Raw genomic sequence first — 19,888 nt, 5'->3', positions numbered from 1 at the left:
GAACCCCTTGAGAAGCCATCACTCTTTACCCCACATCTCTTGTCTGTCCGTTTTTTCTGTTTTAGTAGGTGTTTAGCATTTCTTCCCCCTCCCTCCCTCTTCCCTGCCCCCTCCCTGTCTCCTCCCTCCCTATCTCTTCCTCCCTTTGCTAATCTGATCTCACCCTAGGCCTCTGCTTGCTTCCTTCCACAGGGAGCTTTCTCCCATGACTTATGTCTTCTCATAAGTGTTTCCTCATCATGTTTTATCTCCACAGAGAGACCCTCCCTGAACCCCTTGAGAAGCCATCACTCTTTACCCCACATCTCTTGTCTGTCCGTTTTTTCTGTTTTAGTAGGTGTTTAGCATTTCATGACACCTAAGATTATCTGGTTCACTTTTTCTATTTTGTCACTGCTTACTCCCCTTCCCCGCCCCCCATGGCCACCACTGCCTCAGCTAGAATGTCCTGTGAATGCCTTCATTGTGGGCACTTGTCTCTCATTCACAACTATATTCCTAGCACCTGACACAGAGTCTTTTTTTCCCCCGGTTCCTGGCACGTAGCTCCTAAAATCCTTGCAGGCTCTGGAGTGGTAAGAGTGTCTATATGCCAGTGAGGTGACAGGTGGCTAAGGCCATGGGTAGCTTCAGGCATCTGAAATGGGGACAGTTTTGTGCAATCTGACATTAATTCCAGCTAGCTAGTGTCAAAACCGAATGGATTTGTAGGACACTCAGTCTGTGTTGGAGGTTTGGAGAAGTGGTGTTGGAAAGGACACCACACATTTGGTTTCAGAAGTATTGCAAGTAAAAACAGTTCAGAGGTGCACAAAATTATTTGTTGGGTGGATGGGTGGAAACACAAACTATTATACTTCCCTGTGGTTTACTTTTATTACCAGCATATATTACCTTTTTAATTAAAAAATATGTTGGGACACCTGGGTGGCTGAGTCGGTTGAGTGTCTGCCTTTGGCTCAGGTCACGTTCCCAGGGTCCTAGAACGAGCCCCAAGTACCTGCTCCCTGCTCAACGGGGAGCCTGCTTCTCCCTCTGTCTCTGCCTGCCATTCCCCCCTCCTTGTATGTGTGCTCTCTGTCAAATAAATAAATAAGACCTTAAAACATAAATGTCAATAGATATCTGAAAGGAATTGTTTAAATTCACAGACCCCACAGGCAGAATAAGAGTATGTAAGGTAACATAGTGCACACCTGTGATGAGAAGCAACTTTTCATACTCAGTCTTATATTTTATCTGTTTCATTCTTAAATTAACTCATATAGTTGAAATGTATCTGTGTATAATTTTGCTATAGTACAATTTAAAATTGGTTCACTTTTATAAGTTAGAAAAAATTCTCAGAAGTATACCTTCTACTTTTGTTTTATAAACTGACTTACCTGTGGCACTTGAATTTCAAAGAGTAAACTGTGCAGAGAATGGTGGGGGGGGGGGGAAGGCCCAAATTTGAAGACAGCAACTTGCTCAGGCTGATTCAAGAAAGAGTAAGATGTGTTTTCAAAAAGTTTATTCTAAAAGTCATCAATATAAAGCAACATTTTATTTTATTTTGTTTTTTTTTTTAATTTTTTATTTATTTATTTGACAGACAGAGACACAGCGAGAGAGGGAACACAAGCAAGGGGAGTGGGAGAGGGAGAAGCAGGCTTCCCGTGGAGCAGGGAGCCTGATGGAGGGCTTGATCCCAGGACCCCGGGACCATGACCTGAACTGAAGGCAGATGCCTAACGACTGAGCCACCCAGGCGCCCCATAAAGCAACATTTTAAACAATATATTTTTACATATTACAAAAGCAGTACTTCTTCATTTTAGAGAAAACCAGAACTTGGTGACAAAAGGAAAGAAGATCATTTCAGTTCCACCACCTGAAAATCATCACTATTAACAGTGTCGCCAGTCTTTTAGATGATTTTCTCTGTGTGTAAACATATAGAGACCAGGTCATTTATTCGTCAATAAGAACATTTCATCGGGCGCCTAGGTGGCTCAGTTGTTAGGTGTCTGCCTTCAGCTCAGGTCATGATCCCAGGGTCCTGGGATCGAGGCCCGCATCCGGCTCTCTGCTCAGTGGGGAGCCTGCTTCTCCCTCTCCCACTACCCCTGCTTGTGTTCCTTCTCTCACTTTGTCTCTCTCTGGAAAAAAAAAAAAAATCTCATCACATCAACTGTTCTAAGTCGTTCATAACTATCGTCTTTCATGGACTGAATGTTCCCCTTGGTATTTAACCAAAAACCTGGTTGCTACACCTTTCCTTACATTTTTTGCTATCCAAACATTTGTGCTCAATGTTGTTTTATATTTTTAATTTATTATTAAACAACTTCATTTATAAAATCCTCCAAAAGTGATATTTTACTGATATTATAATTTCTTAGCTTCTTAAGAAACCAGAAAAGGGGGAGGAACCAACTGAGAAGCCAAAAGAAAGAGGAGAGGAAATGGATCTTGGAGATGGAAAACGGGAGCCCTGTGCTAGCTGTGCTGTCCTGAAGCCCACGCCCTTGGAGGGCTTGCTAGAGGAGCCCAGGGAAAAGTAAGCCCACGCTTTTGTTGCTTTGACCACATGAAGGATCACAGAAGTGGCGCGAGCCAAGCTACTCATGCTGTTTGACAAAGTCCAAGTATGGGGGACGATCCTGAAAACAGGAGACTCCACAGCTGGCTCCTGCTATTCTCTTTCATTTTGTTTATGGCAATCTGTATAATTGTGGGAATATTTCTGGGCTGGCTCCTGCTATTCTTTTTCATTTTATTTATGGCAGTCTTTATAATTGTGGGAATATTTCTGGGGTTTCATGATAAAGTGACTACTCACCTTAGTTATGCCTATCTAAGCAATCATAATGAAATTAATTCCATGAAGAATTAGTTTCTATAGAACAAAATAACAAAACGGTCACGCTCTGTCTAGCACCTTTCTCTTTGCGTACTGTTTTTTAGTTTTAGCGAAAGCCAATAAGCAGAAATCAATAAAGGTCATGTTAATCATTACAAAGGAAAAATGAAAGAAGGCTATGGCTGTAATCCAGAAAATGATCTAAGATTTGGAAAAACAAAAATATCCTAACATATAAATAAAGTTCCTCCGAGGCTGTCAGGAGGAGATGCTTGCAGCCTGATCCTGTGTCTGTGTCTCCTCATTCGCTGACGCCGTCCTTTCCTACGAGAGACCCACCCCAGCTGGAGCTAGACTCCGGCACAGAAGGATCTGTCAGTACTAGTTAGTGCTTGTATTTCATACTGCTGGTGGAAATCAGGGATTTTACCACGATATGCTTGCCCAAATCTTTATTTTCTCCTTGGTCATGCTAGGAACTTAGCTCCTTTCATCTGAATCCTCAAGTCTGTCTTCCAACCAGGGACATGTGCTTCTGCTGGTTCCTTAGCTATGCTTGTCCTGGCCTCTTCCTTTGGATTCCTGTTATCGCCCTTTAGGTCTTCAGGATCTCCTTCGCAGTCTCGTGTCCAAGTGCTAGGCTTCCTTTGTTGGCGTTATCCCTGTGGCCCTTCCGTGGAATTTGACCAGCAGCTGCGGATCCTGGTGTTCCACTAGCCCTGCCTGTTTCAGGCTAGGGGTCCTTGAGCATGTACTTCTCTGCCTGCTTGTGACATGCTGCTTATGAAAGGAGCTCAAGCAGGGCTTCTGTGGGAATGGAACAGACAAGGTCTCTCTGCACAGGGGCCAGAGAGACCCGCCAGAACCTTGTCAGGTGGGAGCCCCTCCCTCCTGCCCCTGAGCTTCGTCAAGGTTTGGTCATCTCCACACAGTCGGTGGGGAGTATCTAGGCTTCTTGTTCCCCTGGCCCAGGGCTCCTGCCCATGCACTGCATCAGGACACCCCTGGAGCTTCCTGGAGCCCGGGGCTGCTCTGCTTCTGAGGTGTCTGGAAGTGAATTTACGTTTGCAGGCAAGATGGCAGGGTCATGGGATTAGGCTGCCGTTTGCCCAGAAACAGCAATCTGAATGACTTCTTACTGTCTTTCTTCCACACAGAGTTGTGATTTAAAAAAAAAAAAAAAAGGGACACCTGGGTGGCTCAGTTGGTTAAGCGACTGCCTTCCGCTCAGGTCATGATCCTGGAGTCCCAGGATCGAGTCCCACATCGGGCTCCCTGCTCGGCGGGGAGTCTGCTTCTCCCTCTGACCCTCCTCCCGCTCATGCTCTCTCTATCTCATTCTATCTCTCTCAAATAAATAAATAAAATCTTAAAAAAAAAAAAAAGTTTCCCTCTTTTTTGGGGTTCTGGTTTATTGGTTTGTTTATAAAATTAATTTATGCATGATTATGAAATCTGTGATCTGTTAGCACTGTGGTTTCTGTTAGAGGTATTTGTATTATTGCTTATGATACGACAGTGCCTTTTGTCATGTTTCTGGCATGAATTCACACTTTGCTTATAGATCTTTTTCTCCCCACCAATCCTGCTGCTTCTGTTTTGTGGGGAAACCACAGACAGCATGTGAGGACTTTTACATGTGGGTTGTGAAGGAAAAGACTTTTAAGAACCAAAGGAGCTAAGCAGCCACGTATTTATTTATTACGCATTTATCAGTTTAATACATGTAGGAACATTATACAAATAAAAATTATACAATAAAAATTTCAATTAATTTTAGCTACACTTGAAGCAGAAACTAAGCCATCAGTATCAGCTCTGTGTCATGATGGACATGGACCTGGGCCACTAGGAAAGTCACATGAGCACTTTGGTCTCCTGTACTTTATCTGTAAAGGGGGGAGTTATATTTGCTTTGGGGGGTTACTGAGAATTAGAAAACTAAGTATATATGCTTATTATGTATGTCATTCAGGTTTAACATTAGATACTGTCGTTACTGTTGTCGATTCATCTTTCAACAATTTTTTCTTGAATGCCTGTGCTGTGCCCATTACGTGCATGCCTGCAGTGCGCTGATGAGCAGACTTAGGTATTCCCTGCATCTTCTGGAACTTGCAGTCTGGATGGGAAGATAGGTACTCGACAAGCAGTATACCTAAGGTTACTGAGAATTTGTACTGAATCACAGGTCGCAGAATGACATTGATAAAGAGAAAAGGGAGATGGAGAGAAGATTTCGAGAAAAAGAGCCTGAAACACAAAGATGCCACATGGATGACAGCAGAAAGCACAGAGCTCATTGTGAGTGTGACAAGTTTTCAAGGAGAAAAGAAGAGCTGAAATGGGGGAAAGGAGTCCCCTCAGACAGAGGGAAGAAGGGGAGCCAGGACAGTGGCATCCCTGTGGAGGCAGCAGAGTGGCCTGGGAGCACAGGAGTGAAGGTGGCCCAGCACCCAAAGCGGAGCGCCCAGGAAACAAGGTTCTTCTATTCATTCATTCATCAACCCTGAAAGTATAAACTACACCTCTGCAGGCTTATACCTGCTTTGCCAAACAGAAGTTACTTTGTTTAGCCAAAACAGAGAAATCTACATTGGGTGTCTTGATATTTCGGATCACACACTCTGACAGTGGGAAGTCCACCCCCACTGGTCCTGCACTCTTAGGGAGGCACCGCCCGAGAGCTTGCATTTCATGATACTCTGTGGAGCTTTCTCTTACATTACCAGTAACATACTGATTATTAGGAGATAGTCAAATGGCTCATAAATAACCTGTCAGATCTGCACAGTCGACACAGGGTTGGAATTGCCCATTTAGACCAAAAAAAAAAAATGGCTTTTTTTTTTTTCCCCAAGAGTTTGATGTTAATTTTTATTCAGATCACTGTGTTGCGGAGAAGCAGTATTAATGGGGTCCTGTCCCTTCCAGGGCCAGGCCCCGGCCCCATGGTGCCAGCCAGCCCCCCACCGCCCGGCCACCCGATGACCGAGGGGACCAAGGCTCCCCGGGCTGCAGTCCACACCGTCCTGCCACCCCATCCCTGACCTCAGCAGACACACTGTCCTCTGTCTGCTTGATTTTGTCATTTCAGGGGTGCTTTAGAAGTGGAAGCACACAGTGTGTGACCCGAGATTGGCTTTCTCACTCAGCAGAATTCCCTTCAGATCCACCCAAGGTGTTGCTGGTATCAGTGATGTGAATTTTTAAAATGTTTCCAGTAAAGGCAAGGCAGAGCTACCGGCAAGAGGGAAGCCTTCTTATCTGTAGCCTTGACTAACCACATCTGTGTTATTCAGAGGTTTCTATAGTTACCTTAACCTCAGGTACAGCAGGCACAGCCATGGGTTTTCTTGGTGGGGGTTGTTTCATGAACACTTGTGTTTCAGCTGCCTTTTGATGTAGCGACAGTGAGTGATGTGTATTTACACAGCTTTAGGTGTTGGGACTCCTCTCAATTAACTGTGACGCTCTGGGGGTAGTAAGGTGCCTTGTGCGTAACGGCACCTTTTGTATGAGGCCTGGCTGGTTACAGTGTCCTTACACCGTCTGTACACACCAGTGTTGCCCTGGTGAAAAGCAGGACCGTGAGTGTTGGCCTCAGGCAGGAAGTGGCATGGGAGCCCTGCACCCCTGTGTGCACAGGGATTCAGACCCACAGTGCCTGCCCAGCCCTTTCCCACTCTCTTCACTGGCCAGGCTTCCGCTAAGGAAGAGGGCATGCCAATAAATGCCCTGGTGGTGACTGTGGGGCCTGGGAGTGGGTAAAGGTGAGTTGGTGAGTCCTGCAGAAACATACCATGCGGGATGTGCCAGGGCCCCCAGGTGGCCAAGGAAGGGGTGCAGGTGCAGGAGGCTCCCCTGAGCCAGGGGTTGGTTGGTCCCCCTCTCCTTCAGGGCAGAGCTGGCTGGCTTCCCACTGTTGCTCCTGGTCCTTAACCTTCAGAATCCCTTGGTCCTTCACTGGCCTCACCATCCTAGTGTCCTTAAGCAGTTCAGTAGTAGTTTACACACTTTATTCAAGCATTGTTGCGTTCTTCCACCTCTGAGAGTTTAATCAGATGAAGGGGACAGGTCAGGAATAACCCACATGGAAAGTGCTCATTACACATCTTATTAGCTATTTGGTTCATGACCCTGAAAAGCCACCTCTGAGGGGCTATGCCTTGCTTTGTCTTAGGCTGCATGTTTACCCTACCTGGTGAGTTGGAGGGGCTGAGATGTGTGTATAAGTCTTCATCTCTCCACCTGGGAGGGGAATGCCCTGGTTCTGCTGGCTCTGGGGGTGTTCTGGGTTTGAGCGTAACATTTTCCCAGATACTAATTTTACCTTCTTTCAAGTTATTTTAAATGTTAACTGTCTTCCTTTTCATGGCTTTTTTTTTTGGCCTCAAAATGCCTGGTTTCTGTGATAGTGCTGAAAAGGGCAGATTTTTAGCTGTAAGACTAATTTGCTTTAGATAATGAGGATCATCAGACTCTGGAAGTAGAGACTTTTGCTCCCTCCTGTATTGCCAGCCTTTGGAAGGGTAACCCACCCCTCTGTCCCGGCAGGATCAGCCGGTCTTGCAGCTGTACCAGCCAGGAGCTCGCATCCGAGCTCGAGAAACTGCCGGGGGGATCTCTGTGGAGGGCCGTGATGGAAGCAGGGGTGAGGCTGAAGATTCAGGACGGTCCGGTTCCCAGCAGAGTGCAGAGGCAGGGTGAGTCAGCGTGCACGTTTGATGGAAAGCTCCCATTCAGCATTTTGTGGGTTAGAGAGGGTGTTCCAGAAATGTATCAATTAGCCTAGAGTATAACCTGCAAGGTGCATTTACTCCTTTTAAAGAAATCAGAAACTAGAAATATACGTGTGTCATAGAAACATCTAGAAACCATTCTTAAGAAGCAGCCTGTTAAAAAATTGAAAAGTTGTCATAGATTTTACTGTTTTTAGTATGAACTAGTATATACTGTTTAGCCAAAACAGAACAAGTAACCTCTTTGAAAAGTAGAAACATATGATTAAAACAGGGAAGAAAATTAGTATTATACCAGTGTGGACTCTGAAGCACTTTGAGACATGTTGTAGGAATAACCTGTACTTTGAGTCCTACACATGTGTGAGTAAGTGATCTTTCGGGATTCGGATCACGCGCGTGTATGAGCTGTAGTTTAAAAGAGGGAAGGGAGCAGCTCTCACACCATTATAAGCTGGTGATCCAGACACCTGTGCTCTCGTGAGCATTCTGACGTCTCTGTGCTGCAGCTGCTAGGACGGGAGACTTACCACTGTGGGAAGTTCTACAGCTTTAAGTATTGCCCCTTCAGCAGTTGGCCACTGACTTTTTTCCCAGTCTTTTGATGGATGCGCTGCTCATGGTGTATAACCACTGTTATGTAAGGGCTGCAGAGATAACATAAGGGCATCATTTGGGGACAGGGATAACAGGTACAGCATCGGGGGTTTTCCTTTTTGCATTCTGAGGCGGTTTTATTTTTCAAGGACTTAATGGAGCATTCTGTAATTATGCATTCACAGTATTTTTTAATGTTAGTGAAATTGTTAAACATTAATGTATTTTTGGCACTATGCTTTGGACCACATATTAAATAATTTTAGTTGCTGTGGATTTGAAGTCCAGGTTACGGTACTTTTCCTATATCAAATTTTACATAATAAAATATTGCTTTTCAAAATGTAGCTTTAATTACCTGAGTATTTTATTGATTATTCCTTACTAAATATGAAATGTTTATCAAAAAAACTGTGAATTTGGGGCACCTGGGTGGCTCATTCAGTTAAGTGTCCTGTCTGCTCAGATCATGATCTTGGGGTCCTGGTATTGAGCCCCACATCGGGCTCCCTGGTCAGCGGGGAGGCTCTCTGTCCTCCCACCCTGCCTGTGCTCTCTCTCCCTATCTCTGTCTCTCTCGGGAGGGGGCAAGATGGCAGAAGAGTAGGGGACTCTGATTCAACCAGTCCGCTGAATTTTAGCTGGATATCTACCAGACCATTCTGAACAGCCACGAAATCAGCCTGAGATGTAGGAATATATATATCTGGATCTCCACGAGCACGGTTTCGAGGGTGCATCTTGCTTGGATTGTGGTTGATATTTAGGACTCTGTACTTGTATTCCCTCAACCACCCCTCAACAGAATGACTAGGAGGAGGAACTCCCAACAAAGAAAAGAACCTATCTCTCTCTCTCTCAAATAAATAAATAAAATCTTTAAAAAAGAAAAAACAAACCTGAGAATTACTCATTTATCATTAAAGATGTTTGACTGTTGGACATATAGTCCGCCCATGGCATTGCTGTGCTCTTGCTCTTGACTCTGGAACTCCAAGAATTTGGCAGGGGAGGGGTGAGAAGGACTTGCTGTGATTTAGCGAGGTCCATGTGACCCAGCACAGCCAGACCTGATGGAAAAGGGGTAGGTAGTAACTATTTTAGACTTTGCAGACTCTCTGGTCTCTGTTACAACTTGTGAACTGTGCCATTAGGCAATACATAATGAATGGGCAGGGCTGTGTTCCAATCAAATTTTATTTATAAAAACATGCAGCAGGCCATATTTGGCCTGTGGACCGTAGTTTGCTGACTCCTACTTAGATCAGACTGGATCTCACTGTGTTCTCACTGCTCATTTGGGCTTTGACTGAGATGACTGAAGACTCGAACATAATACCTGAAACCATAAAATTCCTAGAAGGAAACAGAGGATTCGATCCTTGTCACCAGTCTTGGTGATAATTTTTTGTATATGACATGAAAAGGAAAGGCAATAAAAGTAAAAATAAACAAATGAAACTACATTGGACTAAAAAGTTTCACACGAAGGGAACCCATTTGAAAAATGAAAAGGCAGCGTATGGAAAGAAAAAAATATCTTCACACAGCATACCTAATAAGGGGTTAATATCCAAAATATGTGAGGAACTCATACAACCCAACAGCAAAAAAACCCAAATTACCCAATAAAAAAAGGGGGCAAAAGACCCGAATAGACATTTTTCCACAGTGGACATCACAGATGGCTAACAGGTACATGAAAAGGTGCTCAACACCGCTGCTATCAGAGAAATACAAATCAAAACCCCAAGGAGATACCACCTCACACCTGTCAGAGTGGTTGAAATCAGAAAGACGAGAGCAAGTCTTGGCAAGGATGTGAAGGAGGAGAACCCTTGTGCATCGTGGGTGGGCATGCCAAGCGGTAGAGCCACTATGGAAGGCCAGTGTGGCAGTTCCTCAAGAAATTGAAAGTAGAGCTACCGTATGACCCAGCAGTGCCGCTGTGGGCATAGGTCCAAAGGGAGCGGAATCGTCTGTTCACATGTTCGTCCCAGCATTATTCACAGTGGCCACGGTATGGAAACAACCTTAGTGTCCACGGTGGAGGGTGTTTATGCAGCCTCATGAAAGGAAACCCTGCCATTTTCAACAACGTGGATGAACTTGGAGGACATTGTGCTAAGTGAAGTAAGCCAGACAAAAAAAGACGAATACTGTATATGTACAGTGTGGGAAAAAAAATCAAACTCCTAGAAACAGAGTAAAATGGTGGCCGCTAGGACTAGGGTGTGAGGGAAATAGGGAGAGGTTAGTGAAAGTCACAGGTTATTCAGTTAAAAGATTAAGGTCAAGGATCTTATGTATAAGGTAGTGACTGTAGGTGATAACATTGTATCGTATAATTGGAATTTGCTAAGAGAGAATTTTCTCAGCCCCCAAAAAAGTAAATGTGTGAGGTGATGCTGTAACACAGTGTGAATCCTTTCATAATGTATACATTTTATAAGTCAGTATGTTGTACACTTTCAATGTTAAAATTTGTCAGGTATACCTCAGTAAAGCTAGAAAATAACTAAGTAGAAGGTAGTTACACCCTTTGAAAGGTTCCTGAGATCTGCCCCCAGGGCTTTCCAGAAGTCACTTCGAGATTACTGATTTAAAATAATAATACATTGTATAATGGGTTACCTTGGTATAAAACACTTCCATATACACTTCCCAGTTTCGACTTAGACTCATTTGTAAGATTGGTTGGGCAGGACGTACATGATCTCCCTTTTATAAAACTAGGAAGCAGGTTTAGAGATGTCTAGCACCTGTTGCTGGCAAAGTCAAGCTGCTTTCATATTTGTAAAGTTTTTATTACTAATTAGCCAGAAAAAAAGGTTTCTGAGATTATCACATGTCTAAGAAATGGTAGAAATGTTAGGAAAGAATATTATTCACATGGACGTACCCCTTGGGAGTTGCAGTCCACATCTCAGGGAGGGACTGCAGTGCCCAGTGTGACCGAGGGGTGGCGTGGGGCTGGCCACCTGTTGGATTGCCTTCTATATTTGCTTTGCAAAACTTTCTTTTTTGTTAAAGATTTTATTTATTTATTTGACAGAGAGAGACAGCGAGAGAGGGAACACAAGCAGGGGGAGTGGGAGAGGGAGAAGCAGGCCTCCCGCAAGCAGGGAGCCGGATGTGAGGCTCGATCCCAGGACCCTGGGATCATGACCTGAGCCCGAGGCAGACGCTTAACTAACCCTAACTGAGCCACCCAGGCGCCCCCCGACCTTTTTTTTTTTTCCTATTGTTTCTCATTTTAGATCCCAGTCAGGTTTTATTCAGCTATCTAATAATTTTAATAATTATATTTAAACGTGAACATAGCAAAGCAGAACATTAACTATCAGTATTCTAATGGATCTCAGTCTTGCTAGTAAATTATAAACACCAGCTGACTGAAGTAATTCCTCAAATCTGACATGAAATAGGCACTTTGAAGAATCTCATTTACATCTTTGGAAACAAGTTTTCACGTGCTTGATTATAGTGCTTACCGAGTGATCGTCTGCCATTTCATGAGTCAAATGACAGTGAGACCCTTGGGAGAAGGTGAGGCAGCTCATGGGGCAACAGGTTCTCTGACCAGATCTCCACAAGGACAGAAGGGTGTGTGGCTGTGGCCTGGCGGCCCCTTTGACCACAGTCCTTCTGCATATGTAGAGGACCTGGATAGTGAAGAGCGTGAGCTTCTTCACATCACACCATGAGAAATGATCTTTTATGTTTGCCTCTGTCATGGAATTCTCATTTGTATCTGTCTTCTAAACTCTGATGAAAAGAGAGATAATTATCTCCACTTTAAGTAGATTTGTTTTCTATTCTCTTCTTCCTATCTTTAAAATTAAGGACATGTCAGAGATTAAAGTGGAGAATTAAGTAGGTATTTGATCTATTTGATCTGTGTTAATAGCAAAAGAGAAATGAGAGAAAATCAGTTTATTTTCAGAACAGTATTCAGAGTCAAGAGGATTTTTTTAAGCAAATTAGCCTACTTAAATCCACCAGTTAATTGCTTCAACCCAGTCCCAGCTATAGCAAGGTCTAATGATAGTAATTGTCATATGAAAATTCAGTTTTAAATCTTTATTTTTAAAATTTTGTCACTTCAGTGAAGTTTAGAAAAATGCTGTCTTCTCTGTGTGAGCTTCTGTTGGGGCTGCATTTTGGTGGAAAGCTAATAGCTTCTTGTAAGTGCTCCTCCTCATCTTTGTATCAAAAGCATGTTTATCGTGTAATGTTTTAAATTTCTCCCAAAATTCTTCATTGTTACACATCTAAAGGAAAAGATAATTACATTAATAACTTTGTATCACAAAGCAATAAAAGATGTCTGTCCCATAGAGAAATGGCATTTTTCAACAATAATAGCATTTTTAGTAGAACAATTTAAATTATTGTCATGGTAGAAATTACTGTCATGTCAAGGTGCCAAACTGAGAGCTTTGTGCCTACATGTAATTACCCGGTTACACTCGCATAAAGTAGCCATTTCCTACATCACTGGGACCATACTTTTCTGAACCAAAAAGTAGAGCAACTGATTTGACACTCTGGGGTGTGAGGGGCAATGTAGGAGATGTTTGGGTACCAGACTGTGAGGGGCAATGTAGGAGATGTTTGGGTACCAGACTGTGAGGGGCAATGTAGGAGATGTTTGGGTACCAAACTGTTGGCATTTCTTGGATGTCTTCACAGATGGTAGAAACCATGATATTCAGACTCAAGCCTTCTATGAACTGAACTTTGTCCCCACAGAGTTCACATGTTGAAGCCCTAACCCTACCCCCGCACCCCCACCCGTGTGGCTGTATCTGGAACGAAGAAGTAATCAATGTTAAATGGGGTCATAAGGATGGGGCTCCGTTCTGATAGGATTAGTGTTCTTGTAAGAGGAGATACCAGAAGGTGCCCGTCTGCAAGCCAGGGAGTCCTGGCACCTTGATCTTGGACTTCCAACTTCTAGAACTGTGAGAAATAAGTATCTGTGTCTGAAGCTGCCCATCTGTGGTATTTTGTTAATGGTGGTGGAGCTGACTGAGACAGGCCTGTCCCAGGAAACCCGAGGATTGAGAAGGAACCTAGTGGTGGCTCCCCTCTCCTGGATCATCCCAACAAGATTTGGTCATTCCTGTGTTATAAAGAAATTCCTCAGGCAAAATTGCCACATCAAAACATAAAATGGAAATATCCTCACAGCCAGCATTTGAACTCCTAACACTACATCCTACAGACGGTAAGCACACCAGCTGTCCCTACCTACGCCCTGCCGTAAGAGGAGAAATGGGAGATGGCTGGCTGGCAGAATAATGACGCTGAAATGTCCACAATGTGTCACAAAGTTAGAAGTGCATGATGTGCTATAGTAGTTTAAACACATTGGATGTTTGTATGTGCTGGAAAATGTCTGAAAAGATGTGTACCAATGTGGAAGTATAGGGTCGGTTAATCTACCACAAAGGAAGCAAGAATACTCAGTGGGGAAAAGATGATCTCCCCAATGAATGGTGCTGGGTTCTGGACAGCTGCAGGCAGAAAAATGAAACCGGACCACTTTCTTACACCACACACAGAAATAAACTCCAAATGGATTAAAGACCTAACTGTGAGACCTGAAACCATAAAACTCCTCTAAAACATAGGCAGTAATCTCGTAGAAATCAGCTTTAGCAACGTATTTGTGGATGCGTCTCCTCAGGCAAGGGAAACAGAAGCAAAAATAAACTCTTGGGATTACACCAAAATGAAAAGCTTCTGCACAGCAAAGGAAACCACCAACAAAACAAAAAGGCAACCTACAGAACAGGAGAAGATACTTGGCAAATGACATATCTGATGAGGGGTTAATATCCAAAATACATAAAGAATTATATAAACAGTTCTGAAAAAAACCAAACAATTTCATTAATAATTGGTCAGAAGACCTGAGGAGACATTTTCCCAAAGATACAGATGGTCAAAAGATACTTGAAAAGGGGACACCTGGGTGGCTCAGTTGGTTAAGCGTCTGCCTTTGGCTTGGGTCGTGATCCCAGGGTCCTGGGATCGAGCCCCACGTTGTGGTCCCTGCTTAGCGGGGAGCGTTTCTCCCTCTGCCTCTGCTGCTCCCCCTGCTGGTGCTCTCTCTCTGACAAATAAAATCTTTAAAAGAAAATACATGAAGGGGCGCCTGGGTGGCTCAGTCGTTAAGCATCTGCCTTTGGCTCGGGTCGTGATCCCGGGGTCCTGGGGTTGAGCTGCGCATCGGGCTCCCTGCTCCGCGGGGAGTCTGCTTCTCCCTCTCCCACTCCCCCTGCTTGTGTTCCCTCTCTCGATGTGTCTCTGTCAAATAAATAAAATCTTAAAAAAAAAAAAAAATACATGAAAAGATGCACAACCTCACCAATCATCAGGGAGATGCAAATTAAGACCTCAATGAGAGATCACCTCATCCTATTCAGAATGGCTAGAATCAAAAAGACGAGATAACAAGTGTTGGAGAGGATGTGGAGAAGAGGGGACCCTCGTGTACCATTGGTGGGAGTGTAAATTGGTGCAGCCACTATGGAATATGGTACAGAAGTCCCTGAAAAAATAAAAAATGGAAATGCCATATGATTCAGTAATTCCACTGCTGGTTATTTTACCAAAGAAGACGAAAACACTAATTTGAAAAGATACATGTACCCCTGTGTTTATTGTAGCATTATTTACAATAGCCAGGATATGGAAGCAGCTCAAGTGTCCATCCATGAATGGATAAAGATGTGATGTAGGGGCGCCTGGGTGGCTCAGTCATTAAGTGTCTGCCTTCGGCTCAGGTCATGATCCCAGGGTCCTGGGATCGAGCACCACATCGGGCTCCCTGCTTGGTGGGAAGCCTGCTTCTCCCTCTCCCACTCCCCCTGCTTGTGTTCCCTCTCTCGCTGTGTCTCTATCTGCCAAATAAATAAAATCTTAAAAAAAAAAAAAAAGATGTGATACACAGGCGCACACACACACACACACACACGCACATGATGGAATATTACTCAGGCACCAAAATGGAATGAGATCTTGCCATTTGCAACAGCATGGATGGACCTCGAGGGTATTATGCTAAGTGAAATAAGTCAGAGAAAAAGCAAATGATTTCACTTATATGTACAGTCTAAAAAAACAAAACAAACAGAAACAGACTCCTAAGTACAGAGAACAAACCAGTGGTCGCCAGAGGGGAGAGGGGGCTGGGGGGCTGGGCAAAATGGGTGAAGGAGGTTAAGAAGTACAAATACAAAAATACTCAAACTTTTAGGAAAAATACAGGAAATATACCACAATTTAATAGTAATTGCAGGTAGGATTAAGATGATTTTTAGTTGTTTTCTAATTTTTAAATAATGATTATGTACAAAAATAGATTTTCATTGCTTCTCATTCCAAATGAATTCAAAACTTATTACCAAATATATACAAATACCTGAAATAATATATGTAAAATGAGGAATTTGAAAACTAATTCTTTCCCTCGGGGTCTTTGTTAAATTGCCAAGTTTCTCATTGAAGGACACTGGTGAAACCACCATTTAGGGATTTCCATGCAATTTCTTTTTCTGTTTTTAGTTCAAGTAGAAACTATATTAGTATTGTTTTTTAACATTTTTTTCAATATGTGTGTTAACACCATTAACCTTGACATGCAGCATGATCTATTCCTTTTGCTAGAATAGGTTTGCCTATGACACTTGCTGACCTTCTGTTTTACAAATAACCACTTTATCATTTTCTCTGTTGTGCTACTTTTTCCTCTTGAGCAGTAACTTAACCAGTTTCTTAGGCTGTAAGTAAAACATATTTTATCATTGCCCAGATCCAGTGTTCGTCATCATATGAAGTTAAAGTTTTCTAAATCATGCCCTTTTTCTTTGAAATTCTGTGTAATATTTATCAGTAAAAAATACACCTATGTATTTTTTAAGGCCTTACCTTTTGGGATTTTTTTTGCAGGTTTTCAACAGCTGTCCAGTATCATCCAAATCAAGAAAAGAGAAGATCTGTAGGACTATGTTGTCAGGCATGCCAACTAACAAATCAAATTTTCCCTGACAGAAATTCAAAGAATAATCCAATACTTCTTTCCCAAACACTTTCCACATCTGACCTAAATATCAGTGAGAGAGACAGACAGACCAGGTTATGACAGGCCAACTCGATCCCACTCACTCTCAAAAGAAGTCACTTGATTTTAAAAGTTCCTGGGCTTCTTCACAAAGGGAATAAAGCCATATTCCCATTGAAGAGATGGTCACATTAAGGAATTCCAACTTTGCTTCATTGAATTGATAGACTGTCACCGTTACGACATTCTTCACGTTTAGTCTGACAGCAGCTCTTTGAAGAGGCAGTTTTATCACTCTGGGACGTGTATTCATTCATTCATCACATCTGCACTGAACGCCTGTGTGGGAAGGTGGCACTTTTGTAGGCGTCCAGCCTACAGCAGTGAGCAAAGTAGACTGCCCCTGACTTCCCAGGGCTCACACCCTTCCTTAAACACACAAGGAGCAGAAACCCCAAAAAGGCAGGGTCTTTCTCAAGTCTTCCAGGTCATAAATGGCAGAACCGGATCCCCTAGATCCATCAGGAACTCTTCACCTGAAATCCACGTTGAGTGGCCATCCACGGGCTCCCTAGCTTAGTCTCACCATGCTAGCTATAAGCAGGTCATACAGTTTTTTCTTCTGTGGACTGGTCTGTAGTCTCTGTTAAGCTTTTGCCAGATCCTCAAAGGAACAACTTTTTAAAAAATTTAAGTCTCCTCCATTAGGCTATCCGTAATCCAGGACTAACCTGTTTTCACAGTCATCTTGTCATAAACATAACATGGAGAGATTCAGTATTCCAGGCAAAAACTGTCACCTAAAGTAACAGACGCTTGATATATATTCTGTTTCCACTGCCAAGGAGCCCTGTGATCCCTGAATATCACCTGCTTTCTTGTGAACAGAATCCCTGGCAGCCTGCCCCCGTTTGATCAGTGCCGCCCCAGACACAGCCAGTCTGCCTCGGGCCTGTGGGGTTGGCTGTCCCTGGTCAGTGCAGAGAGGCGACAGGGCAGACCCACTCTGTCCTGTGTGTGGCCACGGAGGCCCAAGGGAGTCAAACCCCAGGCTCCTGAGTGCAGTGGTAGAACCGCGGGACCGGCTCACCCTTGTAGCCCACCCCCTGCGGACTCCTATTCGGTGAAGGGGTGTTCCTTGTTGTTGAAGCCGTTTGAGTGACTGTGTCTATTACTTGCTGTCAAATCTGATCCTGATGGACAGGTTTGGTTTTGTGTGACTGTGTGGGAAAGCTTTCACCCCGAGGAAACCCACTGCTTGCCCAACCATAAGTGTGAAACCCCACCCCCAGCAGCTCCTGGGGGGCTTGTTAGAAATGCACATTCCCAAGCGCTGCCTAAGAACTTGTGGTAATTTAGGGCCCAGCTCTCATCTTCCAGGTGGTTCTGAGGCCTCGAGAGACCCTCTTCACCCCACTGTGTTTCCTATAAGAACCAGAGGCCACGCCAGTGCACAGCCCTGGCCTCCTTTTACAAATGGCTGCAAAGAAACAACCCAAAGGCTTGAGGTTATGATGTAGAACCAACTGATAGGTTGTAATGTGGTAAAGCTGTGGTTCCTCTTGAAACTTTGCTAATTAAATATTTAGGGGTGCCTGGGTCGTTCAGTCAGTTAAGTGTCTGACTCCTGATTTCAGTTCAGGTCATGATCTCAGGGTCCTGGGGATTGAGCCCCGAGTTGGGCTCTGTTCTCAGCGCAGTCTGCTGAGCCTTCTCCCTCTGCCTCTCCTTCCACTCATGCTTGTGTACGTGCGCTCGCTTGCTCTCAAATAAATAAAAATCTTTAAAAGAACCACAAATATTTAGAAAAATATGAAGTCCTCCAAGTCTTCTTGGAACCTAAGCATTTCCATTTAATACACATTTCAGTAACCCTCTTGTGCTGCTTCTAAGAGGTGAATTACAGGTTCTACCCTCTAGGAATAAGGGACAGGGCTGCATCTTCTCCCACACCACAAACACCCTCACCTGCCCAGGGCAGCCCTACACCCTACACCCCTACTTCATTTCCTTCAATGAAGATACACTTTTCTGGGTGTGTATGTCATGCCGGGGACAGATGCTGCATGCTCTGGTTACGAAGCACAAGAGTTTTGCTGATTCTGAGCTCTCTGTTTGCCAGGGAAATCCACATAAGTGGACAAAGAGACAATTATGATAGTTCATTGGCCTCAGGACCAAAATAAGGTGTGGACAGGAAATATGGGTGGCTGTTTTTTTTAATCCTCTTCTCCCCAAGTACACTGATGTATTTGGAAGGAATGAATTTTGGGACCCTTGCCCCTGGCCACAGGAAGGCAGAGCTCAAGCCCATGACCCTGGTTCAGGAATGGTGCAGAGGTGAAGCACAATCTGGGGCCACCCAAGGCAGCAGCACGAGGTGGTGTGGTGGTGAGGGCAGCGGTGCTTCCCCAGGGCCCCAGGGTGGCTTCCTGCGTCCCTCCCTGTCCATTGGTTCTGAGTCTCATCTCGGTCATTCTCTGGGCTACTTGAGGTCCTTCCAGTAATTTCCCTTTTCTGCTTAACTCAGCTAGGATTGGTTTCTGTTGCTTAAAACCAAGAACTCCAAAGGAAAATGGATAAACAGGAAGTTACAGGCGACACGAACACAGGAAATCTGGGGAAAGAAGTTACACTGGCGTGAGTAGAAATACCATTAATATCCAGGAATAAGAATCTGGCAGCCCAGTCCTGTGGTGGAAAATGGCTAATCACCTGTGGTCACCTGGAAGCAACTATCCATTGTGGGTCAGGTTTGCGGAAATCACATTGCCACCACCATGGAACGGTGTAAAAGGCAAAAGGAGTGCAAGATTGTGGTATAGGATGGCGATTTCTAACAGCACTGAATTGGAATGTAAACAGCAAACAAGACATCTAAACTCTTAAAACATAAGACCTGGGAGTTGCTATGCAAGTGGTAAAATAAACTGTCATATAGTCACAGGGTTGAAATGGCCATGAAATGTGAAAGTTGGCTCAGTAATGTGGAAAGAATGGCCTCTGTACCAGAATGGAGGTATTTGGGAGTTTTTGAAAGACTCGGAGCTCACTGGGCTCACCAACACCCACACCCCACTGATGCTCCCATGCCCTTCTTTCCTTCCTTCCTTCCCCAAGGAAGCAGGTTTTCTTATGCTCCCCCCACCCCACCACTGTTTTCAGACCTGAATTAGCCAATAACAAAGTCGATGTAGGGAAGACTGCTTCCACACGAAAAGAACCCAGTCCTTTACTAATTCATGTCAGCAAAAATGAGGGGAACAGATAGAGGAATGGATTCTGAGTGTAGGAGTCTACAGAATAAAATAATACTGAGTTGGACTGAATTTATGGATAGCGTGTTGGTTTAAACAAAGGAGAGATTCTACTTGTTGGTGCAACTGGTTCCTAGGAGCCTAAACTCAGTAGTGGCCAAATGAGGTTGAGATGCCAAAAATTCCTACCTCACTTGGAGTGGGCTCTGGAATGGGCTGGAAAATGGCCCCAAGAGGTGGCCACATCCTAGTCTCTGGAACCTGTGAAGGTTACCCTATTTGGGGAGGAAAAGGGTTTTTGTAGACATGATTAAAATTCAGGATCTGAGATGGGGAGACTCTCCTGGGCTGTGCAGGTGAGGGAGGCAGGGAA

At 44.1% G+C, this 19,888-nt stretch overlaps 1 protein-coding gene across 11 annotated transcripts in view; it reads left to right on the top strand.

The window, feature by feature from the left end:
* Nucleotides 1-18,856, top strand: part of UPF3A (UPF3A regulator of nonsense mediated mRNA decay) — a 33,382-nt gene extending 14,526 nt beyond the window's left edge. Inside the window, exons 9-12 of one of the 11 annotated variants that reach the window (XM_064585855.1) lie at nt 2,385-2,542; nt 5,037-5,327; nt 7,403-7,551; nt 18,789-18,856. In XM_064585855.1, the coding sequence (XP_064441925.1) occupies nt 2,385-2,542; nt 5,037-5,327; nt 7,403-7,551; nt 18,789-18,841 (651 nt within the window). In that variant the 3' untranslated portion in view covers nt 18,842-18,856. Of the gene's footprint in view, nt 1-2,384; nt 3,129-3,444; nt 4,207-4,916; nt 4,999-5,036; nt 5,328-7,402; nt 12,519-12,879; nt 12,969-16,146; nt 16,306-18,788 lie in introns of those variants that run through there. The other 10 variants (XM_064585854.1, XM_064585856.1, XM_064585853.1 and 7 more) reach the window with 10 other exon arrangements.
* The last annotated feature ends 1,032 nt before the right edge of the window (nt 18,857-19,888 follow it).

This window comes from Mirounga angustirostris, unplaced genomic scaffold, assembly GCF_029215605.1.
Source record: "Mirounga angustirostris isolate CCGP_5_RB_7025 unplaced genomic scaffold, mMirAng1.0.hap1 SCAF_3, whole genome shotgun sequence".
Classification (NCBI taxonomy): domain Eukaryota; kingdom Metazoa; phylum Chordata; class Mammalia; order Carnivora; family Phocidae; genus Mirounga; species Mirounga angustirostris.
Note: the sequence above shows the minus strand (reverse complement) of the source record. Positions and strands in the feature narration are given on the sequence as shown.